At 41.9% G+C, this 24,863-nt stretch overlaps 2 protein-coding genes across 2 annotated transcripts in view; both read left to right on the plus strand.

Moving 5' to 3' along the window:
* cacna1bb (calcium channel, voltage-dependent, N type, alpha 1B subunit, b) overlaps positions 1-6,936 on the plus strand; it is a gene marked incomplete at both ends in the record, with an annotated part of 162,452 nt that extends 155,516 nt beyond the window's left edge. Inside the window, 3 exons of the mRNA XM_083983117.1 lie at positions 735-984; positions 5,002-5,225; positions 6,367-6,936. Of these exons, the coding sequence (XP_083839243.1) occupies positions 735-984; positions 5,002-5,225; positions 6,367-6,936 (1,044 nt within the window). The remainder of the gene's footprint in view (positions 1-734; positions 985-5,001; positions 5,226-6,366) is intronic.
* Positions 6,937-12,228: 5,292 nt separating this feature from the next.
* The window catches only part of LOC310994289 (uncharacterized protein), a gene marked incomplete at both ends in the record, with an annotated part of 113,653 nt that continues 101,018 nt past the window's right edge, over positions 12,229-24,863 (plus strand). Inside the window, one exon of the mRNA XM_083982931.1 lies at positions 12,229-12,385. Within this exon, the coding sequence (XP_083839057.1) occupies positions 12,229-12,385 (157 nt within the window). The remainder of the gene's footprint in view (positions 12,386-24,863) is intronic.

Below are 24,863 nucleotides of genomic sequence, written 5' to 3' on the forward strand. Positions count from 1 at the left end.
CAATATGTAAATGTGAACGTTTTAACATTTTGCCAACATTTTACATATAAAAAGTCCTGTTGACGTACAACAACAACAGTGAGGGACAGGCCAAAAACCTCACCCTCATCAGCATAAAAGTCATTTTAATTATTTAAAATTATATTTAATTGACTTTAATTTGATGTTATAGTAAGGAGAGAAGACATGGTAATGTTATATTTTTAAATTACATATTAATTTGTTGTTATCATAATTTTATGACTGATTACTTCTTGGGGACGCAAAAGTTACCGATTTCATGGAATGACCTCAGTGACATATTCCTTTAAGTAAAACACAATGTGATGTTTTGCAAGTATTAGCTATTTACAGAGGGATTACACTTCTGTCTGAGGACAGAAGCAGCATATTGCAAAAAGCTTCACAGAGGCCAATGACAACACCCCTCCTCTTCTTTGCTCACGAGCAGAGACGCCTGCTGGCTTACAAACTGTGTAAGTTCCTTAAACGTAAGTATTCAACTTTGTCACAGATTTGTGTTCATTCTTCTCACACATTTCCAACATCTCTGCCTGGAGAAGAACGGGTTGAGCGTCGGTCTTTAGACTAAAGGTTGCCATCCACCGGTTGTGTCATTTGTGTGTCGTGGATATTTTGGTGATCCAGATCAAGGGCTTTGGGTAAAACCACCACAGCCTCTCCTCTGCTCCGCTCTCTCATCACGCCTCTCCACGTCTCTTCTCCCCTCGCAGCCGATCGTCGACCTCAGTCCCATCAGGCGCTCAGCGTCCTCACTGACGCCGCAGTTCTACCAGGAGGTCGGGCTGAGGGAGTACGACCTGGAGCGGCCTGGCTTGGCCCAGTCCTCAACAGGGCAGGGCCAGGACCGAGCCCACCACCATCACCACCACCACCGCTGCCATCGACGCAGGGACAAGGACAAAGACAAGAAGCAGAAGTCTCTGGATAGAGCTGCATCAGTGCAACCGTCCAGCACTGTCGGTGAGACAAAAACACATACAGTACATGCAAAACCTGAAATGCATCATGGGTCATGTTCAGGTTGACATAAACAGTAAACACTGCATTAAAATATATAGCCCCTTATTTATTTAAATGAAAAATTGGTGTATACAGTTTTTTATAGTATAATCAGCTTTTATAAAATATAAGTAAGATAAAAACTAGACTTTAATGTTTGTTGGGTCATCGTTGACAGCTACACATGGCAGTTCTAAATGAGTAATACTTGTGGAGGCATCTGGAGGTTTTCTACAACTGGTTTTTCCATGACTACTTTGCTTACTCCATTCACTGAGCTAGACCTTGTGTTGGAATTATTGTTTTGTTTGTTGTTTCGTGCCTGTGGTCCTGTTTCCAACCACTCCGAGTCAGGTAATCATGAAGCATGAAGGAAATAGAATGCATCATTATCCTGTAATTACTGTATCACTTGTAGACACAGTTCATTTAGCAGTCTCACTTTGTTGATTTGTTACATTCTCCAGCTCTGACCTGCAACATTAAGTAAAAGAGCTCGTGGACAAAGAGCTTACAAATGTCTATTCATGTTCAGTAGCATGTTTTAGCTTGTTACGGAAATTAAATTACATAACACATCAATTTTAATTCATATTAGTTCTTATAAAACAGGGAGGAAATGCTCATAGGAAGTTGGCATCCCTTGCATGAGGCAGAGATAACAGGCCAGGCTTTCCCCGCAGATCACTCGGATGTCTTAACATAGCTGCAGACATTCTTTATAGGATTAAAGTTCCATGATCAGGTTATGTACGGAAGGTGAGGGGGTTTCTGCTGCACACAGCCAGGGATTTTACTTGTCAGGCTGATTAGCAGAGAGAGGGAGTCGTGAGCTCTGAGGAAAATCTGCTTTGCTGGGGATTTTTCCTTTTCTTTATCGGCTGTTCCCTCTGTTCCCTCTGACCTCGATAGTCACATTTATACACTCAAGACTGAGTAAGTGCCGGGATCTCTGAGCCGCTCACAAACTTACTGTACATTGAGAGTCAAAAATACAAGTTTTATTTATGGTTCTCTGCTCTACACACAGGAGGCACACACATTTTGTACAGTACATCTGAAGTCCCTTTTTGCAGGGCTTCTGACACACAAGCAGGGTGGGGCAGCCGTTATTGGCCGTTTCCCATCAATGAGGTCACGTCTCACACTGGAGCTGAACTTAGAGGTCATCTCAAAGTCCGCAGTTAAAATCCATAGAAATAAAATGACCTTCTGGTGTTTCATACTCAGTCAGATCATTTGTTCTTGCACATGACATCACTGGCCTTTGAGAACTGTACAAGAGGAGGAGGCACGACATGCAGTTGTCTACGTATGGCCTTGAATCAGACCATAGACATTTATTTGATAAGCGTTTAAACACTACCACCAAATGTCCGGCTGTGTTACCTTAGTACCCATCATTACACGTTTTAATCAGGTCATATCAATGAGATGAAAACAACTTTTTCAAGAGAGGTACAGGAGTTGAAAATCCAGACAAAAGAAAAGGACAAACACACACAGAAGAACAAAAGCTCACATACTAAGACCAGAGTCAGTCATAACAAAAACATATGCAGCATCAAAGACAATCATAAAAGTGATGTACTGGGGCAGCAAGAGAGCTTTTATCAATAAAAAATAATATGATGTAGTTGTCCTCTTGTTTCTAATCAGGGCCAGCTCACCTATTCACTCAATAACAGCAAAGTTTCCATTTGCTCTTTTGTAAATGAGGATGACATTTATCTCAGTGAGATGCATCATGTTGTTTTAAGGTGAAACAAGAATACTCCTACACTGAAGCACAGACATAGACACACAGTCCCATAGCAACATGTCCCTGTCCTCTTGACAAATCATGCTTTACTCCAGTATAAAATCCATTTGTATTTGTGTTTTATTTCTAGCACCAGTGCCAGGTGCTCAGCTGTCAGCCTAAATCCTCAGATATTTATAAGATAGCGAACTTGCACATTCTGAACCGTTTAGTGCGAATGGCCGGGAGACGGTGACTGGAATGGTGCGTTGGTTTATTGAGAGAAAAACACATTTTGTTACGTTGGCGTTCAGAACAGGCCTGAGATTATGCAGAGATGCCTGAATAACATTAAAGGCAGATTGTAATCTTGAAGCAGTTTGAGTTGAAGAGGAGCCAAGTGTGCACACAAGACTGTGTCATCTGCTTAGAAATGGATATCACCGTCCTCCTGCGCTGCACTGATAGTATTGTAATAGAGTGTAAACAGCAAAGGACGAGCACAGAACCTTGTGGTGCATATCTCACGGGAGTCGTGCAGATTGCCTCTGTTCAGTCTGATAAATATGCATGACACCAGTTCTGTACCTGTGGCGGTGCATTCAAGTGTGCCTCAGATACCTCCGATTTGAGAATCAGCAGTGCAGCAACATCTGTACTTCAGGTATTCCCTTTCACACTGTCCATGTTGCCTTTTTTGTTTTTCCACTGGGTTTGATTTTATGGCAACTTTTCCGAGCTGGCCCGTAAATCTTAGATGTCACGTCGCAGTGTCCATGAGTGCCCATGAATGCACCGTAAAGGATTTTCAAAGTGGTACGACAAGAAAACAAGAGCAGAAATGTGAAACGGCTCGGTATGTTGGTTTTTATAGTGTTGAGTTAGCAAAGTTTTGAGTATAAACAGCGGTGGTCACAGTCGTTGTTAGCAATAGGGGCCGTCTGCTGGAGCGATCAGAGGCCGAGAGCAGGTGTCAGGGTGTTTTGTGTGTTAACACTGGAGGGCAGCAGCTGGGCTTTATTGCTGAGATAAAAGGCCACAGTGGAGAGAGCCAGCACAGGGATTTACAGGCACCTCTTGGTGGGATAGCAGAACATCCAGCAGCTCTCTCTACATCTATTAAACTGAGAGAAAGACGTCCACTCCTCAAAGCCTGTCATTCTCAAGGCAGATCTGACACATCACAATGATGAATAGGCTTCTGTGCTTCTGTCATCGCACTTTTAATCTCAAAACTGGAATTATTCCAGCACTGAAGAAAGTAATTCCACCACAGTGCTCTGCTTTATGCCACACACACGCAGCGAGTGTGTGTGAGTTATTTGCCTTTAATCAGACGTCTACAGAAATATCAAAGCACCATATTTCACTGTATGTGGAAAAACATGGTGATACTGCACATGTCACAGAGCTAAAATATGGATCACAATATGAGTGTTGGAGGTGGAGTGCAGCCGCTCTCTGTCCATGACAACACACAGGCAATAAACCAGAGGAGTTTAGATGAACAGCTTAAATCTCCATCTACTACCAGAATAATTAAAAAAGAAAATCACATAAAATCCTATAGTTTTACATTAAAAAAAACCCTATAAAATACACCAGTCAACAAGTGACTGTTTTTATTGTTGCAGCTGACCATTTATCCTGTTTTTAGTGTTCATACTCAATTATTAGTGATTTGATTTGAAACTAAAATTATTTCACTGATCAGTCACGACAGTAAAACCAGTCACCTGTGTTAATGTTATGGTTGATCAGTGTCTATTGTACCAATTAATGTGAACTTACATTCATTCTAATTTATAATAAATCATAATAAATTACAGTAATAATATTTACATTCACTCCATTAAAGTCATACAGTTCAATCCTACACTTAATCTGAAAGTAGATTCTGGATTATTTAATGGTGCCTTATCTTCCTACATGTGTAGACAACAAATATGAAGCTGCAGTCAGGATACAGGTTGCTGTGGTGATCACACAGCACTGTCATGGAGTTTCCTCCACTTTAAGCCTTTCAATAGAACAACAATCTCCCATTTTACTGACAGAGCAGCAGGTCATCCAGTAGTTCAGGGTAACTACATATGAGGAGCACCCCCTCCTGCAGGACAAGTTCCTCTTTTACATCTATTGAGATTATTGATTTTTATTCCACACTGAATATTACAGTTGCATATTTCGTATTTCCTGATTTTTCTCTTCATTCATTCCATGATGTTGTCGTCCAGGTTCGTTCACAGACCCCTCAGCCGAGGGTCTGTCCAGAGAACGAGCGAGGGAGCGGGACCGCAGCCGGCCTCACGAGAGGAGGCACCACTCGTCAGCAGGAGAGAAGCAGCGCTACTACTCCTGTGAGCGATACGGCAGCAGGGAGCAGTGTCACGCCAAGTCAGCCGGTCCCAGTAGATCCACGTCTCCTGGAGAGGGACAGGACGTGGGTTTGCTCAAACAGGTTTAGTTGCTCTTTAACCTGCAAGTCACGGTTTCATAACAAATCCAATGTGCAGAGCAAATTAAAGAGAAGCCAAGCTGTTATTACTCAAGACTTCAGCATGGGAATACAGTGGAAACCGCTTATAGTGATCACGTGGGTCCAGAGTCAATTTGATCACTATACATGTAAGCGGTTGATTACCATAACCGATTTTTTATTATTTCACTTAATTTTTTATGCAGAACATCATCTAAATACCATTTGTATAGTTTTTCAATGAGAAAAAAATGTAACGAAACGGTCGTCAGGGCGATCCTCTCGTCAGCTCCAAACTCACCTGTCTGCACCTCGATCACGGACCACAGTGTGGTTTTCCACACAGCAGTCATTTAACTCACGTGACAGAATAACAACAGTCTCAGTATAGATCTGGCCGCTGCTGCCGGTGTGTTTTTAAAATTAGCGAACTACTGTACAGTAGCACCGCAGATTTCTCATTCGCCGCCTTGTTTGATTGAGAGTGTTGCTGGATGATTTCTCATGAATGAACGGGCAATATGTCGCTGTCGGGCCGCCAGGCAATAAAACAAAATGATATCCCGAAATAACTTTTCCTCGATGGAAATACAAGACGTGGTCGATAGAAAGTCGGTTTCATTCATCCATGTTTTGACAGACAACACAAACATCCAGTGAGTTGCGCCGCACCGACAGTCATGTGGCTCAGCCAGCCAGGTGAAGCACACAGCACAAGACACAGCGTGGTGACATGTGCGGGCTGCTGCAGCCGTGCACGTTAAAGGGACACCGCCGAAAATAAAATAAATAGGCTACACATATTTTTGAAATTGCTTTTGCACATGTTTTCATTCATAAAATGACCAAAAATGAACACTTTAAGCAGATTTCTTGATCACTATAAACAAATTATTTAAACAGCATTTGTATAGAAATGATTCTGTCCCAAGTCTTTTGATCCATATAAACGGTTGATTACTATATCCATGATCACTATAAGCGGTTTCCACTGTATATACTATAGGGCTAAAACCAGCATGATATTGTGGCTATTGAAATCCTCAAAGGAATTGATTTAGTCTCAATCTGTTGATTATATCAGAGCAAACTGACCAACCCCAACTTGTGTTGTCTTCCTCAGTATGGTAGCAGTGTGATTAAAGCTGTCCCAGGAACACTCCCCTCTGGTTCCAGTACGCCGGGCCGTGGTCGCAGGCAGCTGCCACAGACGCCCCTCACCCCTCGTCCTGCTGTGGCCTACAAGACCGCCAACTCCTCGCCTCTGCCGTCCAGTGCCAGCACCGGTACGACAGCGCACCAGACTCGCTTCAGCCGTGGCCTTTCAGAGCACGATAGTTTACTCGGGGGCCGCAACGAGTCCCCGATACCGGTCACCCGCATCAGCTCGGACTCTAATTTAACCCGGCAGCTGCAGGACACTTCTCAGCAGGCCCTCTTCGAAGAGACAGAGGACTTCCAGGACGCTGTGAGCAGCCATGGAGCGGGACACTCAGCCAGAACCACTGCCTCAACAACAGCCTCAGCTTCACACGGAAGTGCTGCTGCGCCCGCCTCAGTGGCCGCCACACAGGCCCGGGCGGGAGCGGTGCCCAACGGGTACCACTTCACCCTCGGGGTCAACTCCATGTCGGGACCCGGGAGCAGAGGAACAGGAAGTCTCAGGGAGAGGGATGAGGAGGACTGGTGCTAACATGGCAGAACACTTGAGAAAGATGTTGATGTTAGCAGAGAAGGCTGCGGCTTGTCAGTGTTGTACAGCGCTCATGTCAGGTCCAATAAGCTGAGAGGAAGCCAGAGGATTGAAACAGAAGGGAGGAGACACCAGTGGAACGTGCTGTTAAAGGGGATCAGAAATCATTCCAGCTTTGTAGTGTTACTCTCCTTTTTTATACAACAAACTCTTTAAGGGAAAAAAGACACCGATCACTTTTCTAGCCCCTTTACTTGCACTGAAGTTATAGCACATGTGAAGACCCTGAAGTATTTTGCCTTGGCCAGTAAAATCAGTGTTGGAGCAGAAGACAAAAGCCAAAATTCTGTCACTCATGAACTGATCTGAATGCCTCATCCCTGGTATTAGTGTGGCTGCTCACAACACTGTTTTTATTACTGTATGTTCCATTTTCTGTTTGCCATGTAGGTTAGAGAAGAGTTAAAGTGTTAGGCTATAACTTGATCATACTTACGCTGTCACCAAATTATTTTCCTCTCTTTTGATTTTTCTTTTCCATAAGCTATTCAAAGTTATCACCAAATCCTGACAACAAGAGATATTAGGAGAACAGATCTATTTCAGTCTTAAACTTCTGCCATGACACTTAACGGACACAGCAATTAATGTGACAAAAACCAAACAAAGGGATATATTAGAATGGAACTAGAGCCGAGTTTTAATGATCACGTCTTTTGTAAATCGTGCCAGATTTCTGGAGCGCACATAGGGACTAGGTCAACTCTTTTCTGACGTCATGTGGCTGAATACTAAGTGCCTCGTTTTCCAAGATGTGTTGACATGCAGCCTGGCTTTGTGTCAGACGGACTTGAACTGATGTAAGTATGTACACAGCTGAGGAAAAGTGGACAGAACAAAGCTCCTGTTTGAATCTGGTATAAAGAATAGAAAGCAAAAAAAAAGACTTCTTTTGTACTGAATCTTGTTGTAGGTAAATCAGAATTACAGATGCAAAGTAAGCAATGTAGTGCATGCCAGGGTCTTGAATTTGTCAAAAAAAAAAAAAAAAGTGTCTGTACTTTTGCTTAAGGATGTGTGGTAAGCATTTGCCTTTCTCTTTCAAATATACTGCCAGTCAGTTGGTAGAAATGGTCTCTGGATGGAGAAAAGTGCCATTTTTTTGATGAAAAATCAACAGATATTTCTCATATTCAGAAACACCTGCCTCCTGAAACATACCGTATGTCTCACGTCTGCCATATTTGCCCAGATTTCATGGGTTTCCTTTCTTCTCACCTCTCTCCACTGAGAGCAGTAACATGTGAGGGTTTGTAGGCGAGGTTACATGTACTTGTGTGTGTATTCACCGGTACACTTAGGAGTTGTGTTGTTGCTGCTGACTGTTGACCTAAAGTAGGGCTATGCAACAAGACGACACTTCATCTGCCCTGTAGCTTTACCCTCTGGAATCTCCAGGTTCAGGCTTTAGTGTGACTGCGACCAAATTTTACATTTACGTGTGAAGAGTTGTAAATTGTAAATAAATGATATGATGTACAGTGAACTGAAAACACACTGAGGCACAACTCATATTAAAGCTGATATTTGTGAATCACAGGGCATTTTTGAGGTTGGGAAGTTGACTGCATGACTCCTGCCCAGATAGAAACACACAAAATATGAACCTGTTCTTTCCAGATTTGGGTCAAGTTTTATTTTTTAAATAGTTTTCAGTTGCCTTTAATCTTGTCCAGAGGAGCATATGTCAGCTATTGTGTCCAATCACAAACGCCTGAACTGACTATGAAACATTTTTCTGTCTCATAGCTCTGCGTTGGCCCCAAACCTGCACCAGTCCTGCAGCACCTCCTTTAGACATGGACCAGATTAACCAATCTGGTTCTGCCAGATCAAAGACAGGAGGCTCTATTTGTGCCATATTTTATCTGTGACTGACTATTCATGTCATGCCAGACAACGTGTCAGCTATACTCTGACTCTGACCCTTTCCCAACATATCTACTGATAGGACAATGGCTGTTGTTGACAACAAATCTCTAACATGACATTTATCCTGCCCAGCTACCTGGCTCTCAGCTGCAAGCCTATTAGTTCTTACTGAAGATCAATTCCTTTGTAAACAGATCACAAATACACATGTCATATTTATTAATCAGCAGTGTATAAATTAAAGTTAAAGATTTGGCATGGACAGGGTTTCATAGGAGCTATTTGTAAGTTTTGGCATTGCTGTCTAGCTATTGGTAGTGAGAGAAATTGAAAACAGTATAAAGATCTTTATTATTTATATTGTGAAGTTCAGGCTTCATTTCTTTTAAGAGCAGCACTTTACAACACTCAGTTACTGGTGCGTCCAATCTTAGCAAGTAGTCGTGCTCAGTGCTCACAGGGTGTGGTATAATCTCTTGTATTGTAAATAGTACAGTAATTGAAGTTCTTTGCAAAACTGGTAAACAAATAACTGTTAATGCTAAACTGGCTACGATACTGTATGTAGCAATAGCAAAACTAACAGATGGCTCCTTTAAAGGGATTTTTTAACACACTGGTGTTTAATCTATCAAAGGATTATCTCTTATGTGTTAAAAATCAAAACACAGATTAGATCAAAAAAGAGACTGATGGGTGTCTGAATCTTAGTGCGCATTGGACAGCTCATCCTTTAAAGGTTTAAAGGCATGAAAATTATTTGAAAATGTCACTTGATCCAAGTCTGACTACTTCCTTGTGTTTTAATTTACTTCCTGTGGTCTCATATTTGTGCAATCTATTTGATGGACCATCTTAAAGGAGACTGTGGACTTTAAAGCAGTGAGGTCAAACTGTAGGTGTGACTCTGCTCTTCGTAAAGGTAATGTAATAGATTGCTTGTCATCTTATTGTCTTTAAACGTTTCTGTAAGTTGCCATATTGGAACAGAGATTTGTGTTCATCTCTACAGTAGATTTGAAAAAAGATGCTCCATTTTCAGACCTCCAACGAGCCCCATGTTAACAGGGTGCCAAGTTTTCCTCTGACAGTTTTACAGTGGCTGACCCCTCTGGACATGTCCTGTTTGCATGTTCTGAAAAGAAAATGTGCATGTGAAAAAAGAGGCATTGTTTGACTTCATTAAGTCCACAATTTGTACAATTTGTTTCCTGGTTGTATTTTCTGATTATCTAAATACACATGTATCTGTTTCAGGTAAAGAAAAAAAAAGAAAAAAACATGAGCTTGAATAACATTTTATCACAGAACCACCAAAGTGGAAACAAGGCTCTTTCTCAGAAAAGAGGTTCTGGAGTGGCTGAATCCTTCGCTGCCTGATCTGTTACTTGACTGTCTCTCCCGCAGTCATTTTGACTGTACCTATAGATTTTGTATTAATATATGAGTCCTTGAATAAAGAGGTATGATTATGAAAACACATGATGGAGATTTCTGAATATTTGTATTAGAATTATAACAGTCATGTTTAGGGATGTCACGATTATAGATTTTCTTGGTACGAATATTGTCACAGAAATAATCACTGTATTACAATTATCACAATTATTATGCATTACCAGTGTAAAATCAAATATAGTCAAAATATAACTACATTACGAATTATTTACACAAAAGTATCTCTTAAAATATGGCCAATTATTAATACCCCAGGGGAAGTGTTTGAAATACAGTATTGAAGTCATCCATACCAAATGTTTAAGTTTGTTTTAATCTTTTTTGTTATTACAAATGACAGTCTAACATTTAAATTACTACCAATTCAGTGTTACGTACTACGTAAATGGACCAGTATCTGTATATTTACCTTTACTTTGGCGCACATCTGCCGATACGGTTCCAACATAATCTTTTTTGGAAAGTGACGGTATTAGGAATCTTTACGATTAATTAATTGTGGCGTTTAATACCGCGATTAATTGTGAAAACAAGTAATTGTGACATCCCTAGTCATGTTTTACGCAAATCTTTTTCAATCTGAATTTCAAACCTCAGAGATGGCCAATGTAACGTCACCCAGGCTTCTGAAGAAGAATTTCTGAAGCTCATAGAGAGCTGTCCTGCCGTCACCATCGTGGCAGTGCTGGTCTCCATCTAACTTATGACTAACACAAAAATGTATAAAGACGTGGAGCATGTGGAACAGAGATGTTGGGAGATGCCATTTTGTGGTAAGGGTAATTGTCACATGTTTGGATCCAGTCTCCAGTGGCCAAAATGTAATTATCCCATGTAGCTTTCATATTGCTCATTGCCAGAGAAAAGTAGGTACAAATCCTCATTAGATTTTGATTAAATTTTGCACTAGGACCTACTTTTGACCTTTAAATAATATTAATGGCAACGGAACAAAAACTTAATGAAGCGACTCATATTAAAGATCAGTACCCAGCCTGTCATGCTCTCATATTGTCTTCATTTTGTCCAGGCAGGCTGAGAAAATAACTTGATGGTGTTATCAAATAAGAGTGGCCATAATTAATAATTATGACTATGACTACCTGAGAGAGGAACCTCTCATATAATTATGAATTCTTCAGTGAATTATTATTAAGCCCTGCAGTTCCTCTCAGCTCAATGGAGCATACACAGTCTGTCAGCGACATTGTTTCAGATTTCTGCCCTGTCTTGTTTTGGTTCACTCACTCTGTCAGTTTAATTAAGTGCAAATGACAGGAAGACCTTGTTGAGCTGATTTTTAAGTGTGGGCTTGCATAAAACCACACATTTCCTCTGTTTTATGCCAACACCAGTGCACCACTGATGTCTGCAGGTGATCTCTTATGGGGGCCATTAGGGGACTGGTCATTCACCTACAGTAGGCTACACTGTAGGCCTACTACTGCGTCCTCTGCTGCTGCAGTATGATCAAACCAGAAATGATAAAAGGTCCAAATCAAGTGCAGCTGAGAAAACCGCTCAGTCTTTCTCAAGAACTCTGATCGGATTAGCTGGGAAGCTGCAGACAGGGTGGAGGCCCTGCAGGATTTTAATTGGTCCACATTAGAGGGGAGGGGCGGGGCCAGTGATGGCTCGTTTGGCGCCTCGGTGATGTGACGCAGCTGCTGGAGGAGAGAGGGATGAAGAGGAGAGCAGAGGTGAAGAGGATGAGGTGAGCTGCTCTGAGTCTCAGTCCTGCTCAGACCTCACAGACACTCTGCAGACTAAGTCCAGACTCCAGACATGTTGCTCATGTTCACTTTACTTCAGTTTAGTTCAGTTTAACCGCAGCTCGAGACCAGTCTGACCCTCGTCCAGTTCCTGTCCTCAGACCTGAGCTACAGAGGTTGATTTGACGTCATGGAGAAGATGTTCCGCCGGCTGTTGAAATGGACGTTTTGCCTCGTGTGGCTCCTGGCGACCAGCACCGCCTCACCGCTGGACACACCGGGGGACTCACCGGGGGACACACCGGAGGACTTCGGAGGCGAGTCCGGCTCCGGGATGCTGCAGACAGGTAAGAGCCCTCCAACACCTGTGGAGCCTCAGAGCGGAGTAAACCTTGTCTTTTACCTGGATAAGTGCAAGTCAGCTACAGACATAAACTTTTCTTGCTAATATTAGATTCACAAATGCTAGTGGATGTTTTAAAGAATTGAAAATCTTAATAGTTGTAACTTCCCAAAAAGCAAAGTAAATCTGCATCATCTCGGCTTCTACAGAGTGACTAATTAGTTTCAGCTGGTGTGACCTTGATTGAGACAGCTGTGTTAAATGTTAAAGTGTGTTGCTGGTCTTTATGCTCAGAGCACCATCAGTACCACTGCATACAGGTTTATAATAAACACATTAATGTCTTATAAATACTTGTGCAAAACGTGCAGTTTCCCCAGTGAACTCCATATCCACCAAATGTTGTGTAATGTAACATAGACAAAGTTGTGATGTCTGTAGAAACCACACAGATGAAACACTGTAGAGGCTCATTTAGAACAGCAGGCTGATATATACATCAGATTTGATCAGCTGGAGCTCATTACATCATTTCTCCAGTGCAGTCTGGGGGCTGATGAAAAATCTTCCGCTTCTCTCGAGCCGCTCCTCTGACATTCAGACCCTCCAACTTTGACGCAGTAACTCTCTTTATATTTCCCTCTGGTCGCTCCCTGGTGTGAGAGTGAACCTCCAACACAAGAAACAATGAAACATTAGGCCTATTTTCCACTACTGGACAATTGCATTTAATTACTTTTTTTCAATGACTCTAACAGCCTCTCAAAGAAGAAAACACTCATTAAGAACAGTTTTTTAGGCCACATCTGTAATTCAAACTACCATCCCACTGATATTCCATTTATCATCAACAGGTCTCATAAATTTGAAACCCTAAAACCAATCAGTAATACATAACCGATGTTGCAACCAAAAGCAGCCGTACATTCAATATGGTTGGTGTTGTCTCTCTGCACCCTACAAAGTAAAGTCGTCAGATCTTTTTCAATTGGGCGTGGGATCATTCAAGTCAAGGATATTTTTTATTTGTGCATTAAATTGAAGACAATGAGACGTGTATGGTGGAACTTATTTGATGGATGTGTTTTCCTTTATATGGCTCAAAAGAGATGTTGGGACTTGCTGGAAGCATCATGTGCACAAAATGTTTTTAGTTTGCATGAAACACATGTGGAAGCCGAAGCCAAGACTCATCCGCAGTTATTAAATCACATGGAATGCTTTTATTGCGCCAAGCAGACTTCATGGTCCTCCACAGGCAGCCAACTCTGTTGTCTCATCAGTGTTTTCAGTGTCTTTGTTTAATCAGCACACTGTGGATGCACTGACAGCGATGGGTGTACATGCTGTAGCTTTACATTATCGTTCTGAGACTTGTTTAATCCATCCCTGATCTGTTGAAATTGATCTCAGATGGGAGCTGTGCCAGGCGCCCGAGTGTGTCACGTCTGGATTCCACAGAGTCACACCGCACAATGTTTATTTTAAGTTTTATCACATTTCCTCGCTGTTATCGTGTGTGTGTGTGTGTGTGTGTGTTAGAGCCACAGAGGAGACCCAAACAGAGATGTGTGAGGGCAGGGAGGGAACCAGCTGAGAGTTTGGCTGAGACCGGCGAGGTGACAGACAAATCCTGTTTTCACTGTGTGTTTTCATAGAGTTACTGTAGATGGCAGAGTGCGAAAGCCTTGTGTAAACTTTGACTGAATAGACGGCTGGTTATGTAATGCTGCAGCAATAATCTCCCCTGCGTTAACTCTGTTGTCGTTGGGTTTCCTCGGTGAAATCTCGCCCTGTTCCAGATGTAACCGAGCTGAGGGAATTTGTGATCTCTGCAGATACAGTGAATCAACACCTGAAAATGAGACGGCGTTTAAAGGTCCAGTGTGTAAAATGAGGGGAAAACAGTGACATCCAGCATTCCAATTCTATTATTTATCTATTAAATAATTCTATTGTTTATTTATGAACATGAAACTCTTGAAACGTGCTCTCTGGTTGGCTGGATTTTCCATTCCATACAAACATGGCAAGATGGCGACATTCTCTAAGCAAGACCCTTGCTATTCATGGGTTGCAGTGACGTCACGTCGAAGGGACCGCCGCCATACAGATGTTACTGGTTCAAATTTGCGGGGTTTGTCCTGCACTGCAGGATCGCGTGATCGCGTGACTTTTCACCACAACTGTTTTCCTCTAGGTGGCAGCACCGTACTAAATACTGCTCAGACGTTTTGGGGACAATGCTGACAGCCTGATAGCCGCGATTAGGAGTGGCGCTGTTCATGATACAGAATACAAGAGGATGAAAGGAGAACTAGCTGCAGACAGTAAATAATATAGTAGCCTCGTTTTTCAATGACAAAATGTAACGACGGCAGCTACAGTAGACTATAGCCCACGTCTCACTCTCTTTTTTCGGTCATCTGTCTCGTCATCTCCAAAATGTGTTTTTAAAATGAGCCAACTACAGTAGCCTACTGTGCAGTAGTGCCGCAGATTTCTCACTCCGCACCTTGTTTGAGAGTGCAGCTGGATGATTTCTTGTGAATGAACGGGTCTGTGTCACTTTGGGGCTGGGCGATAAAACATAGGATAAATAACTTTCCCTCGATAGAAGACGCGGCCGATACAAAGTCTATAGGTTTAATTCATCCATTTTTTGACAGACAACACAAACAGCCAGTGATAATGAGAGTGGTGACACCGTCAGCCATGCAGCCGGCCTGGACTTTTTATTTTTAATTATGAAGGATCATCTGCGCAAGGCAAAGATGATAGCATCAACAAAACACGGCGTAACACACGCGGCTGTATGGGACAGGCTTTTATTTAATTCAGAACAAACCGCTTAGCAAAAATGGAAAATATAGTCTAGGGGAGAGCCGGGTCGATTGATACACTTTTCATTTAAACGTCTTTTTCAAAGATGACGTTATGTACACAAACATTTTTATCATGTGATCAACAACTCACATGTGTATTTTCTTAGTTACAAGTGTAATTTAACACATATGTTGGATGATCGCGCTGTTTTATAACTTTGAACGTAAGTTGACATTTGTCTCAAACGCCCCACCTATGCGGGTCGTTAGAGACACAGAGGAGGGACGGTTGAAACAGCATGTTTTAAACAGAAACTACTGACATTACTCTCGTTTTTATGCAGCATATCGGACAACATACTAGTGTAGGCTACTAGTTATTGCCAAAATGTCACATAATTTCTCACAATATAAATAGGTCAAATAAATATTTTTGTCCCGTGCGCAATTGTCAGGATCCGCATTTCGATTAAACTCGCCTTTCTTCTTTTGTACGAGTTGTTGGACAACTGCATTTTAATTTCATTTACTTATTTCCCTGTCCTAAGTCATGTTTATGGATACACAGTTGAACATATTGTCATTTTTCCCTCGGCATTTTCCCCTCACTTTGCTGAATATCTGTTGATTCATGTCATAAACACGAACATTAAAAATATGTGGTGTTTATTAAAAATACATGTTGTTCATTCAAATCGGTTGTTGTTCATTGCAAAACAGTTAGGCTATTAATTTGGTGATTTATATACAGATATTGATCGCGCAGTGTGACCACAATCACTACGCACGGTGGCGTGAGGGACATTTGAAACAGCTGTATCAATCGTCCCTGCAGCGACTACTGACAATAAAACCTGTTTTGCCTCTAAACTTCAAAACTATGACATTTCATAATTTAGGACCTGTTTATGTACGAATTCATCTGTTGTTAGGTCATATTATCTGTGAAACGTGCGCTGCTCAGAGACTGGGCAGAACGCTGCTCAGAGACAGGGCAGAACTCTAAACTATGTGCAAAGTACCACATTAACATCTCTATTCATATAACGCCCATCGAAACAGCTGATTTACATGTCGGCCGTTAAGGCAAGGCAAGGCAATTTTATTTGTATAGCCCGTTTTTACAAACAGTTTGTCTCAAAGGGCTTTACATGGCATCGTAGCAACATCCTCTGTCCTTAGACCCTCACATCGACTGAGGAAAAACTCCATGGAAACCCTTTTAACAGGGAAAAACAGGAGAAACCTCAGGGTGAGCAACAGAGGAGGGATCCCTCACCCAGGACGGACAGACGTGCAATAGATGTTGTTACAGACAAGAAAACAGTTTACAGTTTGTCACAGAATGTGCGGAATATGGAAATGTTAACACATGGCGATTGGCCATTCACGCGGCTTTGTTCTTGGTTTCGGCCAATCAGCTTATAAGCACATGGCTAATTATCAGCTTTCAACCAATCGCACTGTTTTAATGTGTGTGTGTGAAAGTTATTTTCTTTAGTTCATTTTCGTTTCTTTTGGATTTTTTTTTACAACAATGTATCAATATAATATTGTTTTCGTTTCATTTCGTTATAAAAATCAATCCCTTTTCTTTGAAACAATGAGATTGAGCAGCTAAAACTCAATAAACTCAACCATGGCTTGTCTTATTGTTAATCTGAACGCACATGTATAAAGGGCAGAGTCAAGGCAGCAGATAAATCACAAAACATCAACGCGTCCGTGAGCGCAGCGCACCTCATTTTCTCCTGTGAAGAAGAAGAGAAAAAATAACCCCATGGTCCGACCTGACCCAGTTATTTAATGTTTAGGTTTATTTAGAAGAAGTCTGATTATGACTGCTGTTCTGGATCAGATTATTTGCTCATAATTCGGGTTATTTTCAAACAGTGGCCAAACAACAGATCAATTAATTATTATAGACTATATTTTCCATTTTTGCTAAGCGGTTTGTTCTGAATTAAATAAAAGCCTGTCCCATACAGCCGCGTGTGTTACGCCGTGTTTTGTTGATGCTATCATCTTTGCCTTGCGCAGATGATCCTTCATAATTAAAAATAAAAAGTCCAGGCCGGCTGCATGGCTGACGGTGTCACTTTGTATCGGCCGCGTCTTCTATCGAGGGAAAGTTATTTATCCTATGTTTTATCGCCCAGCCCCAAAGTGACACAGACCCGTTCATTCACAAGAAATCATCCAGCTGCACTCTCAAACAAGGTGCGGAGTGAGAAATCTGCGGCACTACTGCACAGTACTGTAGTTGGCTCATTTTAAAAACACATTTTGGAGATGACGAGACAGATGACCGAAAAAAGAGAGTGAGACGTGGGCTATAGTCTACTGTAGCTGCCGTCGTTACATTTTGTCATTGAAAAACTAGGCTACTATATTATTTACTGTCTGCAGCTAGTTCTCCTTTCATCCTCTTGTATTCTGTATCATGAACAGCGCCACTCCTAATTGCGGCGATATGTGATACATAATCATCAAGTCATAAAGCAAGACAGGCTTTATCATATTACAATAGTTTCTGTGATTTAGGCAGTGTATACAGTAGTTAGTTCTAGTTTAATAGCCTAGAGTTTAAGCTGTGGATTACTGCTCAGATCACTGAGTCATCCGCCTGTCGTCCTCCGTTCTCACAGATGCCACCTGGCGGTTGTTTTGGCACATTGAGGCTTTTCATTAAAACCTCTTGTCTCGCCAAAGAAAAAAAATGCATGAGTCTTGTGCCGTCTCGCGTGGACCACGCGTGAAGTCCGCAAATTTGAACCAGTAACATCTGTATTTGTGTCCGATTTGACAGGTCTCCTCATATGACAGCATGCAAACCGCAGGATGGAATGACAGTTTCTTGACAAAATGACAGGGTTTCATACATCCTGTCTGGGTTTATATCTCTATAACAACTGACAAACTCTATATTATCCCACTTATTACACAGTTTATGAATTAATTAATTAATTTGAGACGTAATGTTGATCAAAGTCCTTAGTCCGGTCACTTCTCCGCTGTTTGCTCCTCACCCTCCTCCCGGTCGACTCCTGTGTAGTTGTTTTCAACGAGCTTTTGATAATCAATCAGTAGATTGATGAATTATCATGTAAATGTTATGATGTGCGCATTTATGTCGTCCTGTCTGTCATAAGAGATGACGGTTACGGGACGTTTGTGTCACAGACTCGCGGTGGCACAGACACAGCTGGTCACAGCTGTGACACTGCGCTGGCCCGTCCGCTCTGTCCGCTCTGATCGCAGGTTTGGTTCCAGCAGCGGTGAGGGAGGCAGAGAGCCTCCACTCTCCCTCTAACAAGCTACAAGTCATTTTTCTAACATCACAATTAGTCTGAAGCTGGTAAAAATGAAACACAAGGTAAAAATCCTTGATAGTTCTTCTGCCCTGCTCCGCTGATCAGAGCGGCGTCCCTAGCAACGGCCCGTTTTACTTAGCAACGGTCTGTTATACAGAAATAAAAGACCCTAAATGAAGAATCAGTGAGTAATTAATAAGAAAGTAATCAAAATGCAGAATTCAATATATCCATGTTATTTAAAAAAAAAAGTGAATCCCCTCTTTTTGTGAGACTTGTCACAGCCCACGCTGCGACTGATAGATGCCTGCAGTCAACTAGCCTATTTATTCCGCCTATAACTTTACGTCTTTTGGGATGGAATAAAACTGCAGTCCGGGGTTTCTTTGGCGACTGCTATCACAGTCAACAGCACAATATAATCCTGGCATCTTTCAAATAACGTCAATTTTCGGTCTCTTGCTGATTTCCTCCTACTACTCCACTTGTTCTGGTAACGTGACATGCTGTGATCTGTGCCCAGATTGCCCTGATTCGGACACAAATATGGCGGCGCAGAAACACAGTGACGTCATGTGAATCTAATGAATATAAAAGAAGAATTATAAAAACCAAACGGATTTTATTTTATAGCGATTATACACTTATACTAATATATTGATTGGTACTATATTCAGATTTTGCCAATATACCTTGACAAATATTACACACTGGACCTTTAACATCAGCGACAGGAGATCATCTCTGTTGGAGCTCACCTGGAGCTACTGCAGCTCATTTATTTAGTGATAATTTGATTTAGTTTGTTCATTTAATGATAGTTTTTCGTCAGGTCGACCATGATCGGGTGAGATACATTTACCTCATTAATCAGAGGTGAGCTACATGTCTGACTGCAAGAGCCTTGATGGATGGAGTCTGGTTGTCAGGGAGATTCAGCTCACCTGGCCTGGCTGCAATATGTACTGTAAGCTGGTGGCAGTCAGCCAGTGTCTGTCTCTCAGGCCTCCACCCTGTTGGGTTTGGTTGTATTTTATTTGCCTTTTAGATTTTCAGTTATGTGCCATGAACCTACTTGTAGTTAAAGCTCAGGTGTGATCCGCCCTCCTTTGTCCAACCTTGGGTCGGGTCGTGACAAGTCTTAGACCGGTGAAGCTCTACTGAAGACCTGCCGGGATTTTGGGAGGTGTTCATGCGTTGGTGCTGACTGGACTGCAGTTATTCATTATGCAATTAGTTTACAGGGCCATGTGATTAGATGCCTGCTTTATGTGTTGGGAATGGGCACTTGTTTTGATATTGGCAAGGCAAATCAGGCCTGACTCCAAGCTGAAGCAGTTTCAGATGGCTGGAAGAAATCCATCCTCCATAGTCTTAGAGAGCAGAATAAAGAGAGACTGGCAGGATCAACCAGGTATCGTCTGAGCTGTTGCACAAGAGTCGCTCATCATCTTCATATTTGAACCCTGTGTGACTGCATTGAATCACGTTCACTGCACATGAAGACATTCCTTTCCCTCAGGTTTGATGAATTACCTTCATTCATACTATTACATTTAAAACATTCCCCTGCAGGTGATTTATCTGTTCTACAAAGGTGTCATTGTCAAAGCTGCTCTGATTTGACTTTGAAGCCCCTGTCTCTGGGTGCTGGGTGCAATATTCACCCACCACCAGTGAGTAGAGATAACTCTGTGCAGACATTTAATCCCACCTGAGCTGTGTGTATGTGTGTCCCATATGTGAGACATCCAACTGTACAGCTGAGGGGAAGACAAGTACTTGCCATAAGCATTCATTATGGACGGACGATGAATTCCATTGTTATTTGGGACATTGAGCAAAACTAATGTAATACTGTAAAATAAGAATTAGATAGTGACAATACGATAAATTTGGTAGTTGGTGTCAGATCTAATAAACAATATACATTTCTGTATAAACTCCTTAAAGTCCTTCCTTGGCGCCATGGATGAGGAGGAAACAATTTTCTAAATCCACTTTTGAGGACCTTGTGTTACTTCTCTGTATAGTAAAGCATGAATGAAGGACAGACCTGCGGTGCTGTAGCTCCGTTGCTCCTTGACTTTAGCATCAGGCATTTCTGTCATCTCCAATCCATCCATCCATCCATTCATCCCTGTGTCCATCCATCCCTCCAGTCAGCTATATCCAGCTGTGATATGTGACTCCCATATGTCTGGAATAGCTTACTGTAACCTCTGACCCTATGAGATGGGTATCGGTACAGCACTGTATCTAAAACAGCTGTTGAGAAGAGCTTTGTGATGTTTAAAAGACATATGCCGATGTCTGAGTGTCTCCATATCGCTCTACATCACCCACCCACTCACCTAACTGCTACCATGGCACCAGCACACTTTCCTCAGAAGTGGAAATTGCTCACTAACCCTCTTGACCCTCTGCGAGTGTCAGTGGTGCTCCGACAGTGAGAGGAACTGAGTGTCCTTATCGTGTGTCTGAAGTGCACATTGTGGGATTTTGGCGGGGCATTGTTTCACAGACATGGCTGTAGCCATTTTTTAAAGCATTTTCAATCACATATACCACAGATGACATAAATGTGCTTTTGATTATCCAGCTTCAAAAACTGTCTGCCCCGCCTTCAGTGGGGCCAGAGGATGTCTGTCTGTCTGTCTGTCTGGGACTTTGAAACCCTACAGATGATATCTCCAAAACTACCAGTCAGATCGCCATAATATTTTACTCATGATCCCCAGAGGATGATTATCAGTTATCTTTAGGTGGGATCCTTATTGAAGCTGAGGACATGTTTAACTTATTATTCTCAATTTAATGTATCATAGTGCCAAGAGGATAGATGTTTTCTATAGACCATCTGACCTCTCGTCTCCTGTATTATTGCCTCTGATGTAAACTTTTCAACTTGTACATAATGTGTCATCTAATTAGCACATTTGCATATAACTTTCCTTGCATTTTCATGCTCCTAATGACGAACCTTTATTTAATAACCTTGTAACCTTTCCTGTACTTAATATTTTTAGCTCCATTACTGGTTTGGGAGTGAAGTGTCGTCACTGTAAAGTTGCTAAGTTAATTAGGTAAATACGTTCCACAGCTCGCAGATGAAGTGTCACTTTAATGAAATGCCACCACATGCTCACTCTCATGCAATCACAATAGCTTATGGATGACACCACTATAACACATCTTTTTTGGTACATTTACATCTGTTTTGTTTTGTGTGGTTTTTTATTTTTTTTATTTTTTTTACTACACCAGATTTCTCACCTCCCTAAAACCTGTTTAGTGGTCTGGATGGGCAGAAAATACTTTTGGAAACAATGAAGCTTCCTGATTGGCTCCCTCAGCCAGGACTTGTAGACAGTGCTGAATGCAGCATGGACTATGACCAAACATCACACCACCAATTTAAGAGGGACTGATAAGCGCCGATTTCAATCATGAAAGAGTTGAGAGTTGATGACGGATATATTGATTGAAGTATAGTGCAGCAACAGCTAAACTGTCAGTTTTTCTGAATGGTAAAGTGTGATCAATCTGCAGGCTCTATGGACGGCTAATTTATTTTTGCTTTATTACAAGCAGTGGATCAGGGAGGTGTGACAGCCAGTAAACACTATAATAGTATGTAGACCAGAAATCTGGCAGACGATGTATTGTCTTGTTTTTTTGTCTGTGGTCCCATCACCATGTCCTTGAGTCAAAACAACCAGATCAAAAGCAGACTGCCAGCCCGGTCAGAGAGACACTTTTGCTCTTGCAGCAAGGTGAGCTCATGATGTCATTGCCAATATAATGCCAGATCCATAACCAGGTGTCTGCATCCAATGAAACGTGATCTAGGCCTTAGTACTGGGTGAGCCCAGATCTGGAGCCCATTACCAGCCTTAACCAGGCGGAGGCCCACATGCTGTGGCATGTGTTGGTGCAACACTCTCTACAGTACACACAGGCCGGGTCACCGGTCTGGTTGTGGGAACGGAGTGGGTCACAGCTTGTGGTTAGCTTTGTGTGAACAAAAGCGGGTGAGAGAGGGTTAGGTCTGAACCACATGTTGCACGAGAAGCTCCTTTCTTGTCTGTAATCTCCTGTCCAACCAACTGGAACCAGATGGCAGATAGACAATGCTCCTCAAATGTTTGATGTTGGTGATGAATAAAAGAAAGGGCTTTTTATTTTATTTTTTCTTTACAGCGTTACCTCAGTGACCACTTTGTAGTGTAATTTCTCAATGTGTGTCCCATTGCTCCGCCACCACAAAGAGCCTGCAGACGCAGTGCAGCCTGTAGGACACAGACTCACATTTATGTGGAAATTTAATGATCTGATGTTTTGTCCCAAATGATGCCGTTTGTGGTTCCGCTTTGACTGAAGTGTTAAAGTAAATAATTGCGTCCATTCTGTTTGCATCACTTGTAAGTTTCTTTGTAGCTCCCAGATGTTAAACACCTGCCTTGTAGTGCTGCATTAAAATACCAATGGTTCCAGCTGCACCAGGGTAACAGGAAGTACCTGTTGAATCTGCAAGTAGTGATGGTTCCGTTCGCTTTGATTGCAGAGGTGTCGGGTCAGTTCTTTTTTTTAAAGAATTTTAAACAGCCATTTTAGTGGTTTGACTTGAAACATTGGTGCATGGTGTAATTATGAACAACTGCTAAACTGTTACGGGCTGCCTTGAACGCACCATAACGTCTTGTCAGCCGATGGAGTTAGCAGCCCCCGTCCTCGTCCCTACGTCACCACATTCACGCTCATCCCTTGGCTGCACACACAGCCCTGCATGCCGTTCTCTCTCCTCATTGGATAAAACTTGTGGGATACGAGAAAAGTTTTCTCCTCGGCTCAGAGCAGAGCAGAGTGACTGACAGACCCGTGTTTCGGTCCAAACACTCTATGTAAGTGATTGCTGTCGGAAGATACAACTATTTAGGACTTATATTAAAGCAGATATCAGTGGAATGTTTTTGTTAATATAAGTCCTAAATAGTCCTATTTTCCGTCAGCAATCACTTACATGAAGTATTTCAGCCTAAACACGAGTCTCTCCGTCACTCTGCTCTGCTGTAACCCGAGGAGAAAATTTTCCTTGTGGGATACAAGTGTTATCCAATGAGGAGAGAGAACGGCATGAAGGGCTGTGTGTGCAGCCAAGGGATGCGCGTGAATGTGGTGACGTAGCACGAGGACCAATTGATGCCTGACAAGGGCGGGGGCTGCTAACTCATGGTGCGTTCAAAGAAACTCGTACTTTGTGTTTTTCCTTCCTGTGAAGTCATACCAGTTCGATCTGGTACGAGTTCACGGGTCGGAAGTTACGAGTGGCCGTTATAGGGAACTTTCACAGACAACAGGATGGTAAAAACACGAGCTACGGGTTACCTGGAACGCTACCAAGTCGTAGTTGTGACTTGAAGCTGTAACTTACGGTTTCAAAAGCCTGCCTTGAACGCAGCATTAGCCGAAACGGCCGTGAAGCTGATATCTGCTTTAACACAAAAATATTGCTTACTTCTGCTTTAACAAATTAATGTATTTCACATGCTATTATTCCCTCTTTATCTTAAATGTTTATGTAAAGCTTAGTTATTATAAAATACCAGTGAAATCCCTTGACTGTTTACTTTCAGAGTCCTGGTTTGGTGCACCATGTGTATGGCACTTAGAGTGGAGCTGTTGTTAATGTTATTAGTAACATCTGTACCTTTGCTGCTATGATGAGTTAACATTCCTGCTGAGAGAAATGCCTCTTTAACAAACCTAGAGTTTAAAGTTGGCTTAACATTAGCAAGTTACTGTTTGTGTTATAATAGCCATTTTAGTTACTGCCATTATCAACAATTAGCTTGGTAATAGCAGGGAATGGTCTAACTTACCGAGCAAAAATACAATGAGCAAATGATAGCCTGGTTTAACTTCAATTAATGTTAGCTGTCTCCCACTGGGTGAAAGAAAGCTAAAGAAATCTCAACAAACCAATGGTAAAATGACTGCAAAGCCAAGATCACCAGCAGTTTGTCCAAATAAAATCCAGTATTACCACAAATGCAGTAAATGTAGTCAATAAAAACAGATCTACAAAAAGTGAAACCAGTTACTGTATGCATAGTAAAGAGTCAAATGTGGCTATTTTCAATTTCATCTTGGAATAATGTTTACTGCTCCCAGGTGAGAATAACAAGATTTTCCAAACAATAAAACTAGTAATAACTGACCACATGGGGGCAGCAGAAAAAAACTGTGAACACAACAGTAACTATAAATAAATAAATAGCAAAGAGTTGCTTATTCATACAAAAAGCAGTTTGTGTTCATATAAAGCCTCTAAGCGCTGACA

The sequence above is a fragment of the Trachurus trachurus genome, assembly GCF_905171665.1.
Source record: "Trachurus trachurus genome assembly, chromosome: 12".
NCBI lineage: Eukaryota > Metazoa > Chordata > Actinopteri > Carangiformes > Carangidae > Trachurus > Trachurus trachurus.